Raw genomic sequence first — 24,735 nt, forward strand, 5'->3', positions numbered from 1 at the left:
CCTGTTATCTGTACCATTCCCGCTTCTCCTTCCACCTTCCTATCCCTGGCCTCCCTCTTCCTTTAGAATACCTGGCAAGCTCAGATTGTCACACATGCCTCAGCCTGATGAAGTGGAAGAAGCTCAGACTTCAGTGTCAGACAGACCTACGATCATGTTATGGCTTTGCACTAGCAGCTGTAGGACCATGGGCAAACTACTTAGCCTCTTTAGCATCCTCATCTATAAAATGATAACTGTGGGGCGCCTGGGTGGCTCAGTCGGTTAAGCGTCTGCCTTCGGCTCAGGTCATGATCTCAGGGTCCTGGGATCGAGCCCCACATCAGGCTCCCTGCTCGGCAGGAAGCCTGCTTCTCCCTCTCCCACTCCCCCTGCTTGTGTTCCCTCTCTCGCTGTCTCTCTCTCTGTCAAAATAAATAAATAAAACCTTTAAAAAAAAAAATAACTGCACCTACCTCAAACAGTTGATATATCGCTTAAGTAAATAACCTATGTCAAAGTGCCTAGATCAGTAACTATTAGTTGTTCCTTTCATCTATTAATGTCCTCTTAAAATCTAAGATATCATCTCTCCTTTCTCAGGCAGTGCAGCCCACCTCCTGGTCCATCCTAGCAGCACATCATCAGCCTACGCTCTTATGTGGACCTTCTCATGATGTCCTATATAACATAAAGTTGATTTCCAAGGTTAAACAGCTTGTAAGAAAATCCCTCTGCCTCTGCCTCTGTCTTTCCTGCTTTAGTGAACCCACTTAATGAACAACTCATACCAAACTTTTTTCTGCCAAACAGGTCAACTGAAAGAAAGCTGGAGTATAAACGAAGGCAACAGAGAAGGTAGGGTCACACAGCCAATGCTGTGTCCCATGCTTGCACTCAACAGGAGTTCGCACAGCAACCATCACTCAGGGTTATAGAGAGGCAGTGCAAAACTACAGACTGTTGTAGAAAAACACAATGCCACGTACAAGAAACTGAGTCATGGCTATCATAGGAATCCTAAATCTCAGATCTCCAGCATGTGTCTCTGTCAAGACTGCTTTGCATGGTGGTTAAGGCCCTGCTCTAAGATGAAAAAACATCACAGGGGCTCTCAGAGTGGGCTACTCAGAGGTCTCAACTGCCCTGGGGAGAACTTTCTATCAGTGGCTCCCAGGGGAAAGTAAGGTACACTCACCTCTGCTCAGAAAGCCCTGCCTCATAGCTTTACAGCCCCCTTCTCCCAGTCAACCTCAACAACCAGTGATGTGCTGGAGCTGGCTCATACACGCTTGGCCTGTGACAGCTGACAGTTAAATTTTCAAGCATTGTGAGAGCCACTTGGCTTCACATTGGTAGCCATAGTGGGAGCATTCACACCCAACACTACAAATCAGCCCCCTTCCCAACACTCACCTCTGTCAGCAGTTGTTAAACATACACTAGCACACCAAGGGCCACCAACTCTAAAGCTGAAATATCAAGCTCCATTTCCTCATAAGCCCTGAGGCTCTTAGGATTATCTCCCCCGAGATCTTTCTATGCTTCCTCCTAGATGTTCTCAAGTAATGGGTGCCACCCAGAGCCCCTAACAGTGTTTGCCCCACGGATTAAGGCTTTCCTCTTATTACTGTCTCACTCCTCTGTGGGAAAATAAAGCTAGATTTCATTAGGATTTCTAAATGCCTAGCATTTATTTGTAGTGGCTCTTATCTTAGGATCAGGAGAAAATCAAAAGGTTTAAAAAGATTACTAATAGACAGATATAGTAGCTTCCAATGTAACCTTCACTCATTCAGATATGAAGCATTTTTTGTTTCCCTAATTTACTTTAATCTACTCCTACAAATAAGTTAGATTCTTTGCTTTGTCATAATACTTTTGAAGGTACCTCTTGTAATATACAACATTATACATGCCTCCTCTGAATCCAAAATCCAAAGCCCTAGTGAGAGTTGAGATTTAAAGAGATAATGGGGGGTAAACCTCCATAAAATTCCTAAAGTAGAAAACTTAAGAATCTGGTTACACTGTCCTATGGTCCTGTGATATATAGGGATGCCAGCAGACCACCTTGCTGATCCTCCTGGAAAATTCCTAAGTCTATATGTAGAGAAATTTTTAGTAGGCTCCTGGGCCACTTGGCTGAAAGGTACATCAGCTTCAAAAGAGGTTTGTCCACTCCCAGAAAAAGGATGTATAATAGTGGTTGCCGGGGTGAGGAGGAAGGGGGAAAGGTAAGTTGTTCAACAAAAGGGCTTTAGTTTTGCAAGATGAAAAAGTTCTAGAGATCAACCACAACAACATGCACACGTCAACACTACTGTACTGTACACTGAAAAATGAATGGTTAAGGTGGTAAATTTTGCTATGTGTTTTTTTACCAGCATTTTTAAAAAAAGCTTGGTTGCCCATTAGGTCTCATCACTGCCTAGCACTGTGGCTGGTTCATCCTAGGCCTTTGATGAACACTCACGAATTGATTCAAAGGCAGTACAATTAGAACAGAGATGAGAATCAGTACATCAGGGATTATGGAAGTTGTGATGACAATTTAAATGACTGAATTGTATTCCTTTTTTTCCCCCCAAAGATTTTATTTATTTATTTGACAGAGAGAGACAGAGAGAGAGAGTGCGCAAGCACAGAAACGGGGGGGGGGGGCAGGCAGAGGGAGAGGGAAAAGCAGGCTCCCCGCCGAGCAGGGAGCAGGACCCTGGGATCATGACCTGAGCGAAGGCAGATGCTTAACTGACTGAGCCACCCAGGCGCCCCTGAATTGTATTTCTAAGTCAGTCAGCCTCTGGGTACCCTGTGACGCAAGGACAAGGTTTATAGAAACTCTGGGACTCCTCCCCTCTTTCTGTCTTTTTTCAGGTCCTGGCTTTGAGTACATTTTACAATCTATGCCTCTTCATTTATCCAATCCCGATCCCTGCTCTTTGAAGGTCCACCCAATTCTTCTCTCTTCCATATGGCCTTTCCTGACCACCACAACCTATAGAGATCTTCCTCTAACAGGAGCTCACAGATCCTACTGCTAGTAGTGGTCAGCTATCAATAAACTGTCTTAAGCCATCTCTTGAATTTATTCCACCTTTTGAGAACAAAGGCCATTTATCATACTTCTGTATTCCTCAAATGCCTAGCACAATCTGAAGCACAGAGCAGGCACTAAATGAAAATACTAATAGCTGAATGAAGGCTAAAGAAAGCAAGAGTGGGGGGTGCCTCAGTGGCTCAGTCCCTTAAGTGTCTGCCTTCAGCTGAGGTCATGATCTGAGGGTCTGGGGATAGAGCCCCTCCTCAGGCTCCCTGCTCAGCAGGGAGTCTGCTTCTCCCTCTCCCCCTGCTCCTTGTGCACTCTCTCTCTCAAATAAATAAATAAAATCTTAAAAAAAAAAAAAAAAAGCAAGGGTGGGCCAATCATTTATTTGTTTTCCAATGGGATATTTCAAAGTCACAAAATTTGTCATGAATGTGACTAAAAGCTTAAGCAATCAGGTGCTCAGAGAAGGCTTTGACTTGAATCCTAAATTGCGACTATGTACTCTAGATATTCAGGGCTCTAGAAAATCTTCTGTAAAAGTTCTACCATGAAGCCCTCTCTTACCTATTAGGAAATTAGAGCTGAAGTAAATCAGTATGTCATTTTTTTATTTGAGAAAGAGAATGTGCGCGTGCACACACAGGAGGTAGGGAAGGGTAGAGGGACAAGCAGACTCCCTGCTGAGCACGGAGCACCGTGCAGGGCTTGATCCCAGGACCTTGAATCATGACCTGAGCTGAAGTTAGATGCTTCACTGACTGAGCCACCCAAGCTCCCCTTTTTAAAAATATTTTTTTCATTTTGCATAACATCTAAAATAATTTATTTCGTTAAATATTTTACTATAGTGAAAATGTATTTTCTTTTCAAGATTTTATTCATTTATTTGTCAGTGTGGGACTCGAACCTATAACCCCAAGATCAAGAGTCACACGCTCCTCCTACTGAGCCAGCCAGGCGCCCCAAGATGGACCCTATTTAAGAAAAAAAAAAAAAAGGACATATATAGAGAGACAGAAAGTACAACAGTGGTTACCTTCAAGTTGGGGGGGGGGGATTGGGCAGTTATTGTTTAATGGGCATAGGCTTTCAGTATGGAATAATGAAAATGTTCTGGAGATGTATAGTAGTGATGGTTACACAACGATGTGAATATACTTAATGCCACTTAACTTTACATTTGAAAATGGTTAAAATGGTAAATTTTATGTATATTTTACCACAGACACAAAAAGGAGTAAAAATGAACAAGCTCCACAATCAACCTTGGACAAATGTGACATCTGTGTACAAAATATAAAAATGCATGCAGTTTATTATACTAGATAACGTACAACCATTCAGTCACACTGAGGGTACTGACTGATCAAAAGGCTTTGCCCTCCATGAAGCCAATGAAAGTAACAGAAAAATGTTATGGATCTCCTGGAAATCTGAAAAACAGTTCCAGTGTGTGAGAGAATGGACTTCATTTAATAAGTAATCATGAATTTACAAATATCACCTTGAAATGCCTCAGACAGAGGCTGGAATGTATCTGGGTGTTGTCAGAACTCAAAAATTCACAAATCTCTTGCCAGAACAAAATGGCTGGCTGGGCACGCAGACCTAGCAAGAGCCCTCTCTTGTCTGCTATTTTGCAAAGTGCTATAAATTCCAGTTAACACCTATCCATGGTCTTTCGGTTTTATTTTAGGAGTACTTTAGAATCCACTTGGGGATTGAGTTCCTGATTTTTTCTTTCTACTTAGTTTGCTGCTAACAACTGCAGGGCCCTACTGGATCCCAAAGCTCTTTGGGAAGTTGTGAATACACTTAACATTAAGTGATATTAGCATTGATGCTCATAAGTGAAGGGAGAGAAGTGCTCCAACACATGTTGGAGATTAACAAGGCAGTCAAATACTTCTAATCTGATAGTGCTGAGAATAAAACCAAGTGCACTGTAATGCTGTCATTTAGCGCCCTTCAAAGTCAGTTAGGGAAGAGAAGCAACAACTATTTTGAGGGCAGTTTTGAAAAGGGTCCCAGAATAGTATCACCCTTTCCCCACTCCCTAAGTGAAAAGGATTGCTATGAGAGATAGTTAAGTGTACAAAAACCCTGTGAGATCAAGAACTACACTTAAGATTATTCACCACTATCCCCACTACCCAGCACCACACCTTGTAAACAGCAGGCATGTAATTATTTATTCCCTAAGTAAATCTCTGAGAGCTGCTATCCTTTCCCCATTCTTGAATAGGGCTGTATACTCTCCCTCCCCACAGAAATCGCCTCATCTCTGGCTTGTGGACTCTTTTTGAGAGGCACTTTCATCACTTCATTTAACTTTGAGAGAAGTTGGAGGAGGGTGAGGACACGTGCTTGCTAATCATCCTTTTCCAGATTGCCTCACGCGCCAGAATGGATTTTTATTATTGGCCTGTGGCTGCTACTGCTGTAGAAGGATTTCAGCCTGACCTTCCCAAGCTGCTGGGGATTCGTGAATACTGCACGTGGCTGACAGGGAAAATGTGTCCTTTTTTTTTTTTAAAAGCTTTTAGACTAACCAGAGCTCGCTGTGGTAGGAAAGTCACCCTTTCTTTCACTATACAAAACTCAAGATGTTGAATTCTTTTGCATAAAAATGATAGAGTAAACTGATCTGAACTGGTCCAACAGGAAAAAGGTAGCATCCTGAAGCACCTCACAGAGAGCAGTGGCATCAAAACACAGTACTCATGGAAAAAAGAAAATGAAAGCCATTTACAAAAGCAGTTTAAATAAGAGGATGGAAATCTCACAGCTGGCCTCACAAAAGAGAATAAATATGTCAAAGGGAACAACTGATAGACTAATAGAGTCCTATCCATCTGGCTGAGGACAGAGCCACTGGTGGGAATACTGAGAAGCCTGTCTGTTAGGGAAAAGGCTGCCTGCTGCCTCACTGAGTGAGCTGAAGAGCTTTTAGAAACACTGGAACACAGGCTCACACCAGAGCTGGCACGCTGTACCAGCAAAAGACTCAGAGAAGGGTTATACTGATACACTGGCAAAAAAGGGAGAGCAGAGTATGTTTTTTTGGTTTGGAACTTATACCTGAACTCTCAACTCATGACTACCCGGGCCCTCCGTCTTGGGAGTTGGGTGCGAAAGAAAGGAGATTGTGTGAATAGAATGTCTCATTTTGTGCCTTTTTTTTTCTTTTTTTTTTAAGATTTTATTTATTTATTTGAGAGTGAGAGAGCACAAGTGGGGGGTGGAGTGGCAGAGGAAGAGGGAGAAGCAGACTCCCGCTGAGCAGGGAGCCCGATGTGGGACTCGATCCCAGGACTCTGGGATCATGACCTGAGCGGAAAGCAGACGCTTAACCGACTGAGCCACCCAGGCGCCCTCATTTTGTGCTTTTAAAAACAGGACTCAAGAGTCTCATTCTGAAACATCAAGTTCAATCCCATGCCACGCTAATGCCCCATCTGTACTTTTATATAATGCAGAGCTGAGTGCAGGCACTTTGGGAGAAGGGGAAATCAGGCCAGACTCAAGGAAAACAAACACATAACGCTATCTGCATCTCCAACTCAGTCCATACCATAGAAAAACCTGCTCAGAAATAATTGTTCAAGGCAAATAGAACTCAATTACTAAGGAAAATCTACCCCAATGAAGGCTCATATTTTAATAAGCCAAACAGCATCAAATTGAGCTGAACTCAGAGTTTTTCTAATTGGCAGTTTTATCCATTTCGAAGTTCTCATTTCTTATTTTTAAAAATCAAAATGACTCTCTGCCTAAAATTAAAAAAAGAAATGCCTATCACCCACTCTAAAATAATAATTCACTAAATTTTCACCTACATATCTTCTATATAATTAAACAAACCCCTCATATGGCACAAAAGCAGAAGCCATCACTCTATTTAAAGTACTATCAACAAATCCCTTAGTAATTGCTCTTAGAAGCTTGGTTCCTGCTACCAGCTCAGTCACAGAATACCTCTGCTGTCAAAGAGAGGACAACTGCTTGATCCCAGCCACCAACTATTAGGGGTCACTGTGGGGAGGGCAGTGGCTTACCTGCTCCTCTGACAGTTGGGATATGTGATTCACAGCAGCATAGGATTCAATTTTGGGGTTAAAGTGATTGATGATGGCTCTGAAAAAAAGAATTAACATTAATATGGCATCAGATGGAAGAGGCAGATAAATGAGTTAAAAACAAGTATCGAGTACCCTCTAGTTCAGAGTATGAGTGCATAGGAGTGATTGTCAGAGGGTAACTATCTTTTTATTGAACATGGGGGTGAACCTGATAACTCTGAAATAAGTAGGGCTTAAAATTTTTTAGATCAAGAGTAGAATCAAATTGTCTCTGCTCTGCAAATGAACTAAGGGGAAAAAAATCTCAACCAAACAAAAAACAAAACCAAGCATCCTTCAGGCAAGAAACAGGACCCAGGGGGCTGTCCACTAGGGGGCCCTGCTGTTTCAGTCAGAAAGAAAAGTCGTTTGCTCTGCTCTGACTTGGGAGAATAGGGCACTCAGTAAAGCTGGACCAATACACAGGCTAAATACAATCTCTGAAGAAGCTGAGTTTTATCAAAGCCTAGAACCAATCTTCATACTTGTTAGTTAATAATTTCAAACCAAAATTTTATTTCCAGCCCTTTAAACCAAAATCTGAGTGTCATTTTCAAACACTTTCTCTCTATCACCCTCACATTCAAGGTCACCAAGTCTTATCAAATCTAGTTCTTCAAAAATCTCTGAAATCTGAAATAAAGTTCTCTGAATCCAATGCGTTTGGTGTATATGTAGGTCCTTGTCATTTCTTGTCTAGTGTAGCAGAAAAAGCACAGGTTTCAGATCAGAGTTTATCTAAGTCCATATTAATATAAAATTGATTAAATAAATGGGGAAAAGAGAAAAATCTTTCTAACAGAATAATTCCAAATAATATATGCAGATACTCTCCCCTTTAGGAGGTGGAGTTGGTTCCCATTCCCACTGAGGGTAGGCTAGATAGACTTAGTGACTTATTTCCAAAGAACAGAGTAGTAAAAGGGAAAAACAGTAACTTTACTCTAAACAATCTTGGCAAATACTACCTTATTAGCCAAATGATTAATGTAAACATTGCCAGTGATTCATGTAGCTGTCATGTAACCCCTGGTATGATCTTATGAAAAGGGCACTTTACCTGTTATATACTCCCAAACCCACAACCTCAGTCTCATCATGAGAAAAACATGCAACAAAACCAGGCTGGGGGCATTCTATAGAATACCTGGCCAGTACTCCTTAGGATTGTCAAGGTCATAAAAAAAAAAAAAAAAGACTGTCAAGGTCATGAAAAACTGTACTTGAGAAATTGTCACAGACCAGAGGATATTGGGGAGACATGACAACTAAATGCAGTGTGATACCCTGAATTGGACCCTGGAACAGAAAGAGAAAATTAATAAACTGGTGAAATCCAAATAAAATATGGAGCTTAGTTAATAGTAATATATCATTGCCAGTTTCTTAGTGATGAATAAATGTACCTTGGTAATGTAAGATGGGGGAAACCTGGTTGAGGGGCATACAAGAACTCTGTGTATTATCTTTGCACTTTTTCTGTAATTCTAAAATTATTCCAAAATTAAGTTTGTTAAAACGTGTGGGTGTGTACGTGCATACATGTGAATGTGTGGCAGTGCAATAGAAATCAATGTTTTCTTTTAATATAACATTGATAGTATAAAATTCTTGAACCATTTAATATGGGTAATAAAAGTATAAGCCAAACTTCAAAAAAAAATCATGGTTTGACCATTTGTTATTTTGGATTTTTAGGAAACTACATGTCTCAGAGGGAAAAAGTGGGAATAACACCTACCTTAGCACTTAGTACAGTACCCAGGAATAGTACATTGTAGGCATAAAATAAATGTTTGTCGAAAGAGTGACTAAATCTTAGAGAATTCTTGCAACATTTATATAATAAAGCAATGTCAACCATCTAACATGGTGCCTGGCACACAGCTGGTAGGCAATAAATATCCAAAGAATGATACATCAGACGGGATAGTAATGGGTCAGGAATAGAGGAAAATTCTGGTAACTTATTTTTGCAGAGACTACGAAGAAGGGCTGAGATGTTATCTGCAAGTTAAGGTTGTAATTTGGTCTAAATCCAAAGTGGGAAAGAATTTGGACCAAGTAGGGGTCAAATATTTTTCTCATTCAGAAAGTAAAGTTTGAGGGTATTGGCAGGGATGACAACAAGAGCAGAAAAGGAAAACCAGGAGCCTAAACCCAGTAAGAAGACAGGGGAGGAAGTTTAGAGAGGCACTGAGAAGACCCCCAAACCTAGCAGCAGTACCAAGTTAAAGTTAACTAAGTGGAGAGTAGGAATCATAGAGTTTAGCATCGAAGAGCTACAGGATCAAGAAAAAGAAATACAGTAACCAAATCTATCTACAACTGGACCTCAGTTATTTTAGGAAAAAGAATCTGAACTCTGTAAATACATTCATTTCGTGGTTTTATAATGGCTTTTTCTTTTGGATTTTCCTTAAATTTCTTAGTAAAATTCTTTTGAAAAAATGTTTTAAAAAAATCCTGACTCAACTGAACTAGGGTTGTTTGTTTTCGTTTGCCTAGGTTTGGAGAACAGAGAACTCCAAAGTATTTTCGTGTCTGTGTGGGTGGGCGAGTAGCAGCCATGGGGGCCCAGGTGGCAATCCAGTGAAGCTGGTGAGGTCTGGACAATGAAATAATTCCTGGGAATGAAACTGATGGGGATGCTGTAATTCTGTTCCCTTTCTACCCGAGGAATTCTTGCACTAGCAAAGAAAGCAAGGAAGCAAGAAAAGGAAAAGAGAAAGGAGAAACAGAAAGAAGGAAGAAAGAAGACAAGAGAGGGAAGGGGAAGAGGAAGGAAGGGAAGAGATAGGGAATGAGGGAGAGAAAGGAAAAGCCTGGAAAGTATTCTCCTCAAAAAGTATATTTATTTCCTTCCCTTCTCAAAGTTGTACCTGTCAAGTGTCAGCTGGATCTATAGATGATCTATGTTAGCAGGGCATATATGCTGATATTGTTTGAGCATATTCATCTTGAGGGTATGAAAGATATGCCACTCTGGGAATCTGGAATAAGGATAAAAATCATCCTCCAACCTCCCCTGTGACACTCCCCCAGAGCCTCAGTTCTCAGCAGGCGATTAAAAAGCCAGATGGAACAGTCTAAATCCAGTTAGCAGTCTCTAACCCAGTACACACAAAGGGCATAGAGTATATGCCTCTGCTTTATTTTTCTTGCTGTTTCTTTGGGACAGTTAAAAATCTGAGTACTAATCTGATCTACTGGAGATGCTAGATGCAGGGCTCTAAGCCTAAAGGTAAGAAAAATTGTCTGACACTGGCTGTTCTCCTTCCAGGCTCTTTAGCAAGGAATTTCAGAGAGGGCTTGGAAGCTTCCTATTAAAGTTCTCAGGACTTCATACCGTTGAAATGGAAATTTGTTCTGAGATAGCAAAGAGTGACAAAACACTGAAACCAGGCTAAGTCCGCCCACACTGAGTGACACATGCCTTTGCAGTGACTGAAATACTTAGCTGCTCCTTCCCCAGGAACTTTGCAGCCTACTAGGGCTCACCTGGGTTATGATTCCACACTGCCCCACCTGGCCAGGTCCTAGAATAGGATTTATGCCTGACTAGTATTCAGTGGGAAAAAGACGACGTACTAGATTTATAGATGATGAGCCTCCCTCTTTTCTTTAGGCTTCCCTTCCCACTGATACCATCTCTAAAGGGATTTACTACCATCCCTTCTGAATATTTTTTGGGGGAGGGTCTCCTCATAGATTCTAACAGTAGCTCTCTCCTTTTACTGATCAAAACCTAACAGGTAGCAACTGTCTAATGCTTAAGTCTAAAATTTGAGTGTCCCAGCAAGGAAGAAATGGCAATTGCTCTCTCTCTCGCTTTCTCTCCCTCCCTTCCCTCCCTCCACCATATGAGGACACAAGGCAGAAGGCAGCTGTCAACAAGCCAGGAAGGAAGTCCTCACCAGAAACTGACCTTGCTGAACCTTGATCTGGGACTTTTGGCCTCCAGAACTGTGAGAAAACAAACATCTGTTTTTTAAGCCACCTAGTCTATGATATTTTGTTACGGCAATTGAGAAGACTAACACATAGATATTCTACTCTCCAAAGGACCCTGGCCATTTGGGCAAAGCAGACTCCAAACCAGAGTCCATCTTTAGCAAAGTAGTAGAGTGGATAAAATCTTCTTCTCATTCTGTAGGTGACTTCCTCTCTTTAAACCCTTTATATTGTGGGTTATTATTTCCTTCCCTTCTAGAAGAGGATCCTGAGGTTCCTATGCCTCAAAGTTCCAGTCACAAATGCCACAAATGTAGCTACATGGCTTACCAGTTTCCCAGGCAGAGTGAGCTGGGCCCTTTAGCCTTTACTGAGAAACAGAGACTTTAATAGATAAAGATCTTGCAGGGCTTTCTGAGTGGCCTGTGCCATATAGAAGACACACACTGAAAAGAGACAATGTCTGAAAGAAATAGGAGGATGGGCAGCAACATACTGGCTAAGAAAGGGATGTTTGTTTTTCCTTTCATTTGCATCTTGAGGTTGATTTTCATCTAATCACAGCCTTTCAGGTATTTAAACAAAACCTAGTTTATGCCAGCCAAAAGCTTTTATGCTGAAAAGTATTTTAGAAAAGGGGAATTAAAAGGAAGAAGAGGAGTAGGAAGAAGAAGGAGGTCTGAGTGGGCAAAGAATGAGAAAACATAGCCATTATGAAAAAATTAAGATATGACAAAGATGACCAAAAAAGATGTCCCTTTGACACAGGTGGCAAGATAAATGGGAAAAGAATAGTCTATTCAAGAAATAGTGCTGGGAAAACTGGATATCTACATGCAAAAGACTGAAGTTGATCCCCTACCCCATACCATACACAAAAATTAACAAAATGGATCACAGATTTAAATGTACAATCTAAAAACTGTACAAATCTGGGCGCCTGGGTGGCTCAGTTGGTTAAGCGACTGCCTTCGGCTCAGGTCATGATCCTGGAGTCCCTGGATCGAGTCCCGCATCGGGCTCCCTGCTCGGCAGGGAGTCTGCTTCTCCCTCTGACCCTCCTCCCTCTCATGCTCTCTGTCTCTCATTCTCTCTCTCTCAAATAAATAAATAAAATCTTTAAAAAAAAAAAAAAATAAAAAAAAAAAAATAAATAAATAAAAACTGTACAAATCTTAGAAGAACACATAAATCTTTGTGACCTTGGGTTAAGCAATGATTTCCTCAGATACCAAAAGTGGAAGTGACAAAAGAAAAAGTAGGAAGAAGATTTAAAGAAATAAGGCCCAAGGAAAGGGAAAGGAATCTGGAAGTAGAACTTTGTGGCAAAAGGAAATATAATTTCTAACCAAACCTCCAGCTTTTTTTTTTTTTTTCCTCCAGCTTTATTCAAACGAACTAAATGCTCTATGAGAGCAGGGACCAAATTTATTTTGCTCACCAATATATTCCCAAGACTTAAGCAAAACAGTCTCACCACAAGTAAGGAGGTCCATGATCACCAGCTAATTCTCCAAAAGTATGAAAATAACAATAAAAATGTTTTATCCCCATCCCAAGAGGAGAGGTAGCTCAGACATGAACAGCTATCCTTCAAAGAAGGAACTAAAGTTGTCACTGAAGACAGTAAAGCTTTCTCTTCCTCTTAAGTCTTACCAGGAGACAAGAGAAAAGCTTTCTGGCATTTCTTATTAATCTAATATTTTCTAAAAGTAAGCCTAAGTTTTTGTTTGTTTGGGATGGGGGGGGGACAGGGAAGGAATGGGGGAGTGTGTTATACTCTGTTACTGGGTCTCCTAATGCCACTGAATCAGGAAGTCCCAAAAGGGAAAGGCAAAAGAAACAGACAATGTCATAGTAAAGGGAAACTACTAAAGCCAGCCACGGAGAGATAGCTCTGTACCCAAGGCACCTTTAAGGGCAAGAATCTGGGCCACTCTCTAATGCAACTGCCAACTTCTGATTGCCAAAGACAGGGGTCACTTATACAAACTGAAGCAAAATGAAGTGGACAGATGGAACAGCAAGGCTGAGCCACAAACTAGCTAGGGATTTCTTGGTCCATTTTTAACTTATTCTCTCTGACTCATGACTCTGCAAAGCAGCTTTCTTTTCCCTAGTGCTGGGTGGATGATGGCTGAGACACATAGTTAATGCCCAACTTACCCAAGAAATACAGGAGAATGTTTCCTTAACAATGTAGACAATGTAGATTAATAGAAAATATAGATTCTTCCACATATCCAGAGGAAATCTAAAGCAAATTCTCCAAAGATGCAAATTCTCACAGCCCCAGCTATCTCCCACAGACAAAAGCATCTAAGGGTCTTTTATGAAACAATAAATAAATAATAGTTTCACCCAGAAGCCCAGAACATGGTGATTGTTTCCTTACTGAGCTATTTGAAGGAAGCAGCCTATCTCTAAAAGCTGCCCTGTAAATCCTTCAGGCAGAAAGGAGAAAAACAGGCAAAGGCTGTTTATAGGAGAAGTTTCTGTAGCTCTTACTCCAAGGAAGTAAGAAACATGACTGGTATACTCAAGATGGTACACACTGGGAATATTCTTTTTTTTTTTTTTTTTTTAAAGATTTTATTTATTTTTTTGACAGAGAGAGACATAGCGAGAGCAGGAACACAAGCAGGGGGAGTGGGAGAGGGAGAAGCAGACTCCCAGCTGAGCAGGGAGCCCGATGTGGGACTCGATCCCAGGACCCTGGGATCATGACCTGAGCCAAAGGTAGACGCTTAACGACTGAGCCACCCAGGCGCCCACACTGGGAATATTCTTAAAAGTTTCACTCTAAAATTATTCCTATAAGGCTACCAGATTTACATTAAAGAGTCTGATTAGGGGTACATATCTGAAGCCTGATAAAAATAAATTTGGATCTCAAGCCCCAACCTCATAAGCACTATAGTCCTGTATTTTCAAATACTTGCCAAACACATACACCTGGACATCATGCTTTTACTTACATGGTTTTCTTCACATGGAATGCTATTTTCTTTACTCCTATAAAGCATAAGTCTTACTTTTCCCTTAAAGGCCCAGTTAAAATACTCGGCTTCCCTGAACAACATGGTATATATAAGAAGCAAGGCTTTAGGGGCAGTAGATCCAAGTTAAAATCCTGGTTCTTCCATTTCTAGATTGTATGACCTTGCGCAAGAGACCATGCTCTCTGGTATCAGTTTCTTCATCTTATTGGATTTCCTTTGCAAAGCTTTCCTCCGTGTTTTCCTATATATACCATCTAACTTTACCGAAAGGGAACTTTTTTTTTTAATACAAGCAGCTTCCCCTTTCCTAGACCTAAAAAAGCAGTCCAGATATAATATACTACAGAGTTTATTCTCAGATATCTGGGATTAAAGACAAGAAAATCATATTTATAATTGCTTCTACCTGGGAAATCTTCAAACATACAGGTAAAAGACTGGCTTCTGAGAAGGGGTAAAGGTAGGACTGAGTGGTATGTGGCAGCAGATAAAATGGTTCATCTGAGGTTGAGTTATTTAAAAGTTTATTTATTTATTTTAATTTTTTGGTAAAGATTTTATTTATTTGACAGAGAGAGACACAGCGAGAGAGGGAACACAATAGGCGGAGCGGGAGAGGGAGAAGCAGGCTCTCCTCTGAGCAGGGAGCCCGATGCAGGGCTCGAACCCAGGACCCTGGGATCATGACCTGAGCCGAAGGCAGACACTTAACAACTGAGCCACCCAGGCGCCCCTAAAAGTTTATTTATTTTAAAGTAATCTCTACACCCAAGGTGGGGCTCAAACTCATGACCCCAAGATCAAACGTTGTACACTCTTCCAACTGAGCCAGCCAGGCACCCCAAGTTATTTAATTTTAAACTATCCTTTCTTTTCACCTTCAGAATTGCCTCACATACTCCCATTTCATGCAGTAATAAGCTTCCTTCCTCGTGGAGTCAATGAATCTTTAGCCCATCCAATTCAACAACAACAAAAAACAATTTCCCTTGATGCCTGTTAACGGCAGTGCATTACAAGCCTCAGAGACTCTGCTGATTAACATTAAGCAAAATAAAACCTCAAATAAGAGTACCTTCTAACCTTTTCCCTTTTGAAACTATCTAGTCAAAACTTCAGCAACTGACCTGTTAGGGTTGTTCCTCTAACTCATCCCCTACATGCTAGGCTTTAACCCTTTCGTGCCAATTATCCCCTTTCTTATACTGCTGTTCCTGTGACCACTCTTTTCAGGACCAGAGACACAAACATGTCATTTAAACCCTACTAGAGAAGGCATTTTGGCAACCATAAGGAAGGAAGAGCTACTGGCCATTGCATCTAGTTGCTTGATTTACCCAAAGATCCAACTATGTAAATTGGCCTACTTTATTACTAAAGAGAACTTGATTTATTTGTGTACACAAATTTATTAGTTGAAAGGAGTGGAACAGGAGAGGTGTATCATTGACTACACCATAGTAACCCCCATAGTTCAACCTAAGGAATGATAGGAGTTCAGCATTTCTTTTGATTTCTAGGTGAGAAACACATGTGTCATACCAGGTAACTTATTCACCTACTGGACTACATTTTCATCCAGCCTCGGCACCGAACAAATGAAGGTTCACAATTCATTAACTGGAGGGAAACAAGAAAGAGTTAATGTGTATGAAATGTACATGCACATGCCTGAGGGGCAGTTGCTTCATTTTCTGAAGCTGTGTGCATGACTACGCATTTTGGCAGTTTGGGCTTTCTACCTTGATGCATGACTTTGCCCAATATAGGTTTCCACCTCATCACCTGCTGGAAATTAAGCAATTGGTTATAGCTACTTTGCTTGAAAAATGAGCTAATTTCTAGTTACTGTGGCCCCAAACCATAGATTAAAGCCAAGTAAGATGCCATGGGCTTTACACTTTGGCTAAATCATCTCCTCTAGCTCTGGTGTAAGAAAGGAATGGAATTCCATCCTGCTTTAGATACCAGCCTGACATCTTTCCACTGTTTCCACAATCAGAATGAATGTAAATGGAGAAGAACGAACCACAGAAGTTGAAGGAACCACATAAGTAAAATGGACCATCTACATTTCCATAAAAGACATCACTTAATCCATTCCCCTTAAGAATGCCTACTCTTTATTAAACCTTTCTCTCAGTAAATGAACAGAGGCTCCAAAATTTTCCTAGGGACAAAACACCTACAAGATTAGCCATCTCTACTCAGATCCCATTGCTCTGTGCTTCAGATTCCCTTACACCATCTCGAGCTACAGGCCAGGAGTTGCTAGCAGAGTTCCTGGGGATAAAGAATGCAAACCCTTGACAGCCTTTACAATTACTTTAGCCCTGGATTTCCTATCTCCAGAGGTAAGGCCCCTCTACACTCTCAGAAACATCTAGTAAATACAAAAGAACAAAATAGGTCATGTGAAAGAGTCTACCAGATTTTCTGTCTCACTTCAGGACATAAGAAAATCCTAATACATACTTGGGAGGGCTTCTGAGGCAGTGGGGGTCAGCTCAAAACCCCAAGAAGTGATCTAATTCTAATTAATGGTGAAGTAAGTTTAATTAACGGTGAAAGTTCCAATTCCTTGAATGTGACTCAAGAACTTTTCAAAAGCTGGCATGAGCCAAAATCCTGAAATATTTTATTTTATTTTATTTTTATTTTTTTAAAGATTTTATTTATTTATTTGAGAGAGAATGAGAGACAGAGAGCATGAGAGGGAGGAGGGTCAGAGGGAGAAGCAGACTCCCTGCTGAGCAGGGAGCCCGATGCGGGACTCGATCCCGGGACTCCAGGATCATGACCTGAGCCGAAGGCAGTCGCTTAACCAACTGAGCCACCCAGGCGCCCAAAATCCTGAAATATTTTAATTACACATCATTCCCATTAGCCCAATTAATTTATTATAAGATATTTAACTTTTTTTGAAGATTTTATTTTTAAGTAATCTCTACACCCAATGTGGGGCTTGAACTCACGACTCAAGATCAAGAGTCGCATGCTCTACCGACTCAGCCAGCCAGGCATCCCAATAAGATACTTAACTTTTAAGCACAGGGAGAGAGGGAGGAGGAGGACAAAAAAATCAGCAATTGACTAATTTAGGCTTCTTTTCCTGTCACGTCAAAAACAGACGGAAATTGTTTTAGTGGATCACACGCCGCTAGATTGAAGGGAGAGGGAAATATTCTGTGGATCCCATACTAGTTAGAGAAAAAGAGGCACATGGATCCCTAAGTTAAGAGAGCTGTCTATACCTCAGTGGTGGGGAAGGAGGAATGGGGAATTTCAGGTGGACAAAGGAGAAAGAAGGCTGTCAAGATTTCTGAGTGGTCCAGTGTGGGCCATATGGACACCATGCTATTAAGGAGTGGTCCTGATGTTCACTCACAGGAGAGAGGGAATGGTGGCCATATGGATCACATACCGGTTTTCAAGTACTCCAAGTAAAGAATGAAATTAAAAGACATGGAAAGAGGTTTATGTTCCATCCCAGGGGGACCTTTTAGAACTCCTCAGGAAAGGCAATCAGCGAGTCTGCCAAAGTAATTAAGCAAGTGAACATTTACCATAAAGCCCACATCAGTTAAGTGAACAGAGATGAATCTTATTACAGTGCACTGTCAGCTCTGAGCCTGCAGGTGCTAAGCACTGAGATGCAGTGCTACTCGGCCCTGTTTGTTCGCCTGCCCACTGTGACGGAGAGCTTCACCCTTCTTGTCAGCTCTGAAAAAGCAGGCTGCTTTCACCGGCTCTGGCAGTGACTTATGTTGCCTTCAGAGAGGCCCTAGCACAAGTGGTTTCCTATAAGAACCCTGGGTGTAAACAATGGTGGCAGGTGGTGGGACAAAAAAGGAGCCCTAAGAGAAAGAGAAGACAGGCGTGGGAGAAAGCAGGGGGAGCTAGGTAGCAGTCTGGTTAGTAAGGTAAGGAGAATGAGATAGTTTAGTAAGTCGAGAAGTAAGGGAAGAATAAACAAGCGTTCAAAGTACTGAACCATTCTGCTTAAGTGAAGTTGATATTATCTTCCTCAATGAAAAGGGAAAAAGTTAAAACATCACTACAAACTACTTTCTCCACAGGAAAAGGAATGCTATTGAGGAATATTGCTTTTGCAATATTAATGGCAGCCTTAATATCAGCTGTATTCATGAGTTAACGCCAAAGGTGAAGAGCGAGATTTTTCTCAACAACCTAATCAGTATCTATTATTGAACAAAATTCACTGTTTGCTAGAGGAAATGAGTATTTATCAATTATCCTAAGCTTTACAAATGGCACCTGGTACATCTTTTTTTTTTTTTTTTTAATTTATTTCAGAGAGAGAGACACAGTGAGAGAGGGAACACAAGCAGGGGGAGTTGGAGGGGCAGAAGCAGGCTTCCCGCCAAGCAGGGAGCCTGATGCGGGGCTCGATCCCAGGACCTGAGCTGAAGGCAGCCGCTTAACCGACTGAGCCACCCAGGCGCCCCGCACCTGGTGCATCTTTTGGCCCTATTTCTTTCTGCAAATAAGTATGAGAGTCAAAAGGAAAGCCCCTAACAGACTAAAGGACAGCCTCTCATGTCAGAGACCCAGACAGCTTCTATCAGACAGAAACTTCACAGGAGGAAGGCTCTAAGAGTACCTATGAGGACAAATTCAAAAATCATATAGCATTTTCAAAACTCATCAAAGGCCATGTGTCTATCAGACGAGTGGGTAAAAGCGGACAGCTAAGTAGGTAAGGCCCCTATGTTCAGAAACCAATAAATCTCTAACTCATTATAGAGAGAAGGTCTGAAAGACATTTTTGGGAGACAGACAGGACCAGCCAACTAAGGAAATGAGATGGAATGGGCTGGGGCTGAAATTGATGGTCTCAAAGCCCATGCTTGAGCAGGCACTCCTAGGTCTGAGCTTCTCTCTAGGCCCAGAACAAGAGCACAAAGAGCTCTGGTAGAAAATGATTTGCAACCTTACTTTCTACCTTAGCTCTTTGTTTGCAACAGGGCCTGCAGCTTCCCTACATTCAAAGGCAGTGGGGGAAGCAGGGGAGACTAGATGACTACTACGCAGACCCAAGCAGCGCTGCCCAGGAGAGGACTTAATGGGAGGATAAATTTGGGGCCTGATTCTCTGACAGCACCTCCAGTAATAGCTAGTAAAGCAGTGAGAGCCAGGGTGAGAGCCAGCTCCAAACATTCATCATAATAGTGCAATGAGTTGACGGTGTTTGGGGGAGAGTCTATGAAATTCCGGAGTAAGAAAATGAAGCCCGCATGGAGAGGGTGAGGCGGTTGGCTCTGGCAGATTGTCTCTACAGGAGGCTGGGTATAATTGTTTTATGCTCACAAAGATGTTATTAGCTGTTTTCTCTCCAATATACCAGAAATAGTGGTAAGATTTTCCCCTCCTGAAAAGGTGACACTATCAAAATTTAATTTGAAAGCAATTACAGAACTTCGCTTATCCTATATGCACCATTTTAGAAAGAGAACTTCTCTCTTTTCTCCTCCTCCCTTACTCATCAAATTGATTGCTTTCCCACAGAATGAAGGAACACTCTGTCCCTAGAAAAAAGGTCAATGGTATCGGAAGCTAAGGGCTGGCTGTCATAGCCTGTGACTCAATAGTTCAGTTTGTATGACAAACATTTGAATACCTACTACATGCAAGTACTATGCTAGGCAATGGGGGAGGTGAATGAAATTTGATCCCAGATAGCAAGGAATTTACAGATCAGTGGAAAGACAAATACCACAGACAGATAATTTCATGATGTGCTAAGGGCTAGACAAAGAGTAGACAAAAGGTCTCACAGGAGCACTGAGGAGGGTATTTGCCCAACCTGGGGGCTTAGGAAAGGTAGTCTGAAGGAGATAGTGTGTGAGTGGAGTCTTAAAACGTTAATTTAATCAGGCAAGGAAAGGTGAGATGGTCCTGGTACGGATGCTTATAGGGATAGAGACTAATACCCAATTTTTACTAAATCAGACTACAGAAACCTTACTAGGTAAGTTGAATTAGGTTCATTCATTCAAAAAATAGCCAAATTTTTTTCCAGTAAACCAAAGAAAAAAGTTAGAGTTTCCCTTCCCAGGGTCTTGTTTTAAATCTTTTCCAGCAGGACACCTTTGTGAAAGCCATGAGACATTTGCCTGCTGGGGTCCTTTTTGCTCAGTGCTGACTCCAATATGCTCATGGAGATGGGCAGGTTCTGTAGCTCCTCTCTGCTAAACTAAGTGTAAGCATAAAGCAGCTAAGTTGAAGGCAGGCCTGTCAGTCTCACATGGGAGTGAATGGATCTCAGCTGTGTGTGCCCACCCTCTCCAGTGTGTCAGTCTCCAGCTGGTGATGCAGCTGCTTCACTTAGAGCCACACTGAAGCCTCTATTCTCTGATCTCCACCAAACCATACTGAAGAGACTAAATGGCTCTGCTTTGCAGCTGCCTGTTAATTATAACTGTTTCCTTAGTTCTCTTTTGGCTTTTAAGACAATAATATACATTTGGGAAGGTCCTCCGTTAAGAAACACACGAAGGAACTTTTAACCTCATGAAGAGCTTGAAAAGACACCTTACTGCCAAGAGCAGCGAGGCATCCAAACACCTAGAACAGTGGCATGTGAAACGGCATGAGAACACGCAGATTTCTTCAGCAGGGCCTCTAGCTTACATAAAGAACTGGAGCCCATCACTCAGCCAATGAGAGGATTTTTTTAAGGCATCCTGAAAATCATCTTTAAAATTCAGTGAATCTGTAGGGACGCCTGGGTGGCTCAGTTGTTAAGCGTCTGCCTTTGGCTCAGGTCATGATCCCAGGGTCCTGGGATCGAGTCCCACATCGGGCTCCCTGCTCAGTGGGAAGCCTGCTTCTCCCTCTCCCGCTACCTCTGCTTGTGTTCCCTCTCTCACTGTGTCTCTCTCTGTCAAATAAATAAATAAAATCTTTAAAAATAAAATAAAATTTAGTGAATCTGCAACATAAAAATAGCATTAATTAAAAAAAATAGCATTAATTGCCTTGACTTGTTACTTAAAAAAAGGGAAGAAAAACAATGCATAATGCTATCAATAATTCATTTCAAAGTGGTTTTAGTTGTCTCAAAGCCCCATTTCATATAATTAAAACCTTTTGGCTGTCCTCTTGTTACCCTGGAGGGAACTAAAAGTCAGTAAATTCTACTGTGTTGGGACAAACAATTCAGCTCATCATTGAGAAAGGGGTCTGTCTCTCTGGTAACAATTCCAAGCATACTTCCTGGCTATACCGGGTTAGTTCAGGAGCTGCCAAGACACTCTTCCCTGTTGTCTGTTAAGATCTGAAACAGACTTTTATAATGGAGCTCCACAGACACAACTGGGGAGCACAATCAGAGGGAGAGCCTTATAAGCACTTCCCAAGCATCTCAATACCCACTTCCCTAGCTTAGGACCCTCAGGTCAGCTGATATTTCTGGGAGACAATAAGGCCTTAGAAGATGAAACCATTCATTCCAGCCATTCATTTATTCACTCAGCCAACATTTATTATACCATACTGCACTCTGCTAGGGGCAGAGATTACAGAAGTAAAGGAAAGCCTGGTTTCTGTCTTAGGAGCTCACCATCTAGTGATGGACATACATATATAAACAGCTATACAGCCATCAAAACAAAAAAAAAAATCACCATTTGCAATGACATGGATAGAACTAGAGGGTATTATGCTGAGGAAAATAAGTCAATCAGAGAAAGACAATTATATGATTTTACTCATTTGGAATTTAAGAAACAAGACAGAAGATCATAGGGGAATGGAAGGGAAAAGAAGACAAAATCAGAGAGGGAGACAAACCACAAGAGACTTTTTTTTTTTAAGATTTTATTCATTTATTTCCAGAGAGTGAGAGAGAGAGAGCAAGAGTACAAGCAGGGAGAGCAGCAGGCAGAAGGAGAAGCAGGCTCCCCACTGAGCAAGGAGCCCGATGTGGGACTCGATCCCAGGATGCTGGGATCATGACCTGAGCTGAAGGCAGATGCTTAACCGACTAGCCACCCAGGCATCCCAAGAGACTCTTAACTATGGGAAACAAACTGAGGGTTGCTGGAGGGGAGGTGGGTGGGAGGATGGGGTAACTGGGTGATGGGCACTGATGTGCATGGGGGGCACTTGGTGTAATGAGCACTGGGTGTTACATACAACTGATGAATCACTAAATTCTACCTCTGAGACTAGTAATATATATATGTTAATTAATTGAATTTAAATAAAAAATAAAATAAAATTTAAGAAAAAAAAATAAAAGAAAAGCCATACTGGGGTGCCTGGGTGGCTCAGTTGGTTAAGAGACTGCCTTCAGCTCAGGTCATGATCCCGGAGTCCCTGGATCGAGTCCCACATCGGGCTCCCTGCTCAGCGGGGAGTCTGCTTCTCCCTCTGACCCTCTCTCCTCTCATGCTCTCTCTCACTCTCTCTCTCAAATAAATAAATAAAATCTTAAAAAAAAAAAAAAAGAAAAGCCATACTGCAGTGTGGTAAGTGCTCTAAGAGAAATGTATGAAGTCCTGTGGCAATGCTGGTGTGAATCGTTTGGCCTCAAAGAATCCAGGAAGCTTTCAAGGAAGGTGACATCTGGGGTAGATTTTGAAGCATAAGCAGGATTTTGTTAGGTAAAAAGAGGAATGGGAAAACATTCTAGGTAAAAACATGTGCGAGGGCACAGAGGTATGAAATTTGAGACTCTGTGGCTAAGTCTAATTTGGCCAGATCTTAGGATAGATGGGACAGGGATAGTAAATAAGGTAACAAAGGTAGGCTAGGGTCAAGGTGCCATATGAAGAAGTTTGGACATTACCCTATCAAAGATGGGTAATCCCACAAGATTTAAAATGTGATGATTCTGGGGCACCTGGGTGGCTCAGCAGGTGTCTGCCATCAACTCTGGTCATGATCTTGGGGTCCTGGGACTGAGCCCTGTGTCGGGCTCCCTGCTCAGTGGGGAGTCTGCTTCTGCTTCTCCCTCTGCCCCTACCCCTGCCATCCCCCCCTCAAATAAATAAAATTTTTTTAAAAAATAATTCTTTTTTTTTTTTTAAAGATTTTATTTATTTGACAGAGAGAGAGAGACAGCGAGAGAGGGAACACAAGCAGAGAAGTGGGAGAGAGAGAAGCAGGCTCCCCACTGAGCAGGGAGCCCGATGTGGGGCTCGATCACAGGACCCCGGGATCATGACCTGAGCCGAAGGCAGACGCTTAACAACTGAGCTACCCAGGCGCCCCTAAAAAATAATTCTTAACAAATGTTCTTATTTATACATCCTTGTGATCATTTAGGAAAGTTCCTCAAGAAAATACATCCAGGAATGAAATTACTGTGTCAAAAGGTTTGGGTAACGTGGACTTTACTGGATATTGCCAAACTGCTCTCAGAGTGATAGTACCAACATACTCTCAAGAGCAGTGTAAAAACCTGTGCTTCTGAAATTCAACTCTAGTGACCGAATACACTGAATAGTGGCCACTATAGGGGGGGAAGACTAGAAGCAGAGAGAATAGTTAGGAGGCTCTTATAATATGAGACATTATGAGGCCTTGAACTAAATAAAATGGTGGTTGTATAAATGGAGAAGAATTTACTTGAAAATTTTTAGGAGGTAAAGGTGAAAGAACCTACTGACTGATTGGGTGAAGGAGAGAGAAGACTCTAAAGCAACCTTAAGACTTTTACTGTAGGAACTGAACAGATGATGACATCATTAACCGAGATGATAAACATAGGAGATGGTTCTTAAAATGTGGAGGGAAGGCAAAGGCATATTCTTTGGAATGTCAAGTTTGAGGTACTTGTGGAACCTCTAGGTAGGGTATGGAGTTCAAGAGGCAAGACCATGCTGGGAATAAAAACTGTGAAGCTTGTTTACTCTGGGAGCTACACAGAATCAGATGTGTAGGGTCAAAACAGTTAAGAAAAAAAATAAAACAGCACTTTCTACTAGTTAACAATGGTTTCTCTATTGCAGGGGGGAAAAAGTCAGTTATGTGCCCCGAGAAACAAGGTAGGTACCCTGCCCTTAAATTAATTCTATATCTGACCTTCCACCTGTCTAGACTAAAGCCTTCGGCCTAAAGTAGAACAAGCAGGGAATGAAAGAAGACAGCTTCCTAACACTAGACCTCAAAGAGCTACCAAGCTGTGCTTTAAATGTTATCACCAAAGGGGAGACAACCTGACATCCTGTTCGACAAAGAAAAAAAACCTTAGCCCCAAGTGCATCCTACTCAGATACACTTGAGAATTTCTATAATTTGCTGTGTTTTGAACTCCTTGCTCTTCCAGATCTTGGAAAAGTGCTTTTTAAGCAAGGAGGAAGTATTTACTGAGAAGTTATGATAAATACTTCTCCATTCTCTGCCTAATTTCAACAAAGTGTGAATAGAAGCTCAGAAAATGGGATAATTGTTGTGAACCAGAAGTTTCATCCATAGGATACAGGGACAGTTGGCAATCTACTATACCACCAGTGTCAGGCCTCTTTTCTAGCAATAAATGATCTTGGAAAATGCAGGGTTAAAAATGTAGAGTTAGGGGCTCCTGGGTGGCTCAGTCATTAAGTGTCTGCCTTCAGCTCAGGTCATGATCTCGGGGTCCTGGGATCGAGTCCCGCATCGG

At 41.7% G+C, this 24,735-nt stretch overlaps 1 protein-coding gene across 4 annotated transcripts in view; it reads right to left on the reverse strand.

The window, feature by feature from the left end:
- ARMH3 (armadillo like helical domain containing 3) overlaps positions 1-24,735 on the reverse strand; it is a 179,057-nt gene that overhangs the window by 23,042 nt on the left and 131,280 nt on the right. For all 4 annotated transcript variants that reach the window (XM_032422950.1, XM_032422949.1, XM_032422948.1 and 1 more), the window contains one exon: positions 7,087-7,165. In XM_032422950.1, coding sequence (XP_032278841.1) covers positions 7,087-7,165 — 79 coding nt within the window. The remainder of the gene's footprint in view (positions 1-7,086; positions 7,166-24,735) is intronic.

The sequence above is a fragment of the Phoca vitulina genome, unplaced genomic scaffold (assembly GCF_004348235.1).
Source record: "Phoca vitulina isolate PV1807 unplaced genomic scaffold, GSC_HSeal_1.0 scaffold28, whole genome shotgun sequence".
Taxonomy (NCBI): Eukaryota; Metazoa; Chordata; class Mammalia; order Carnivora; family Phocidae; genus Phoca; species Phoca vitulina.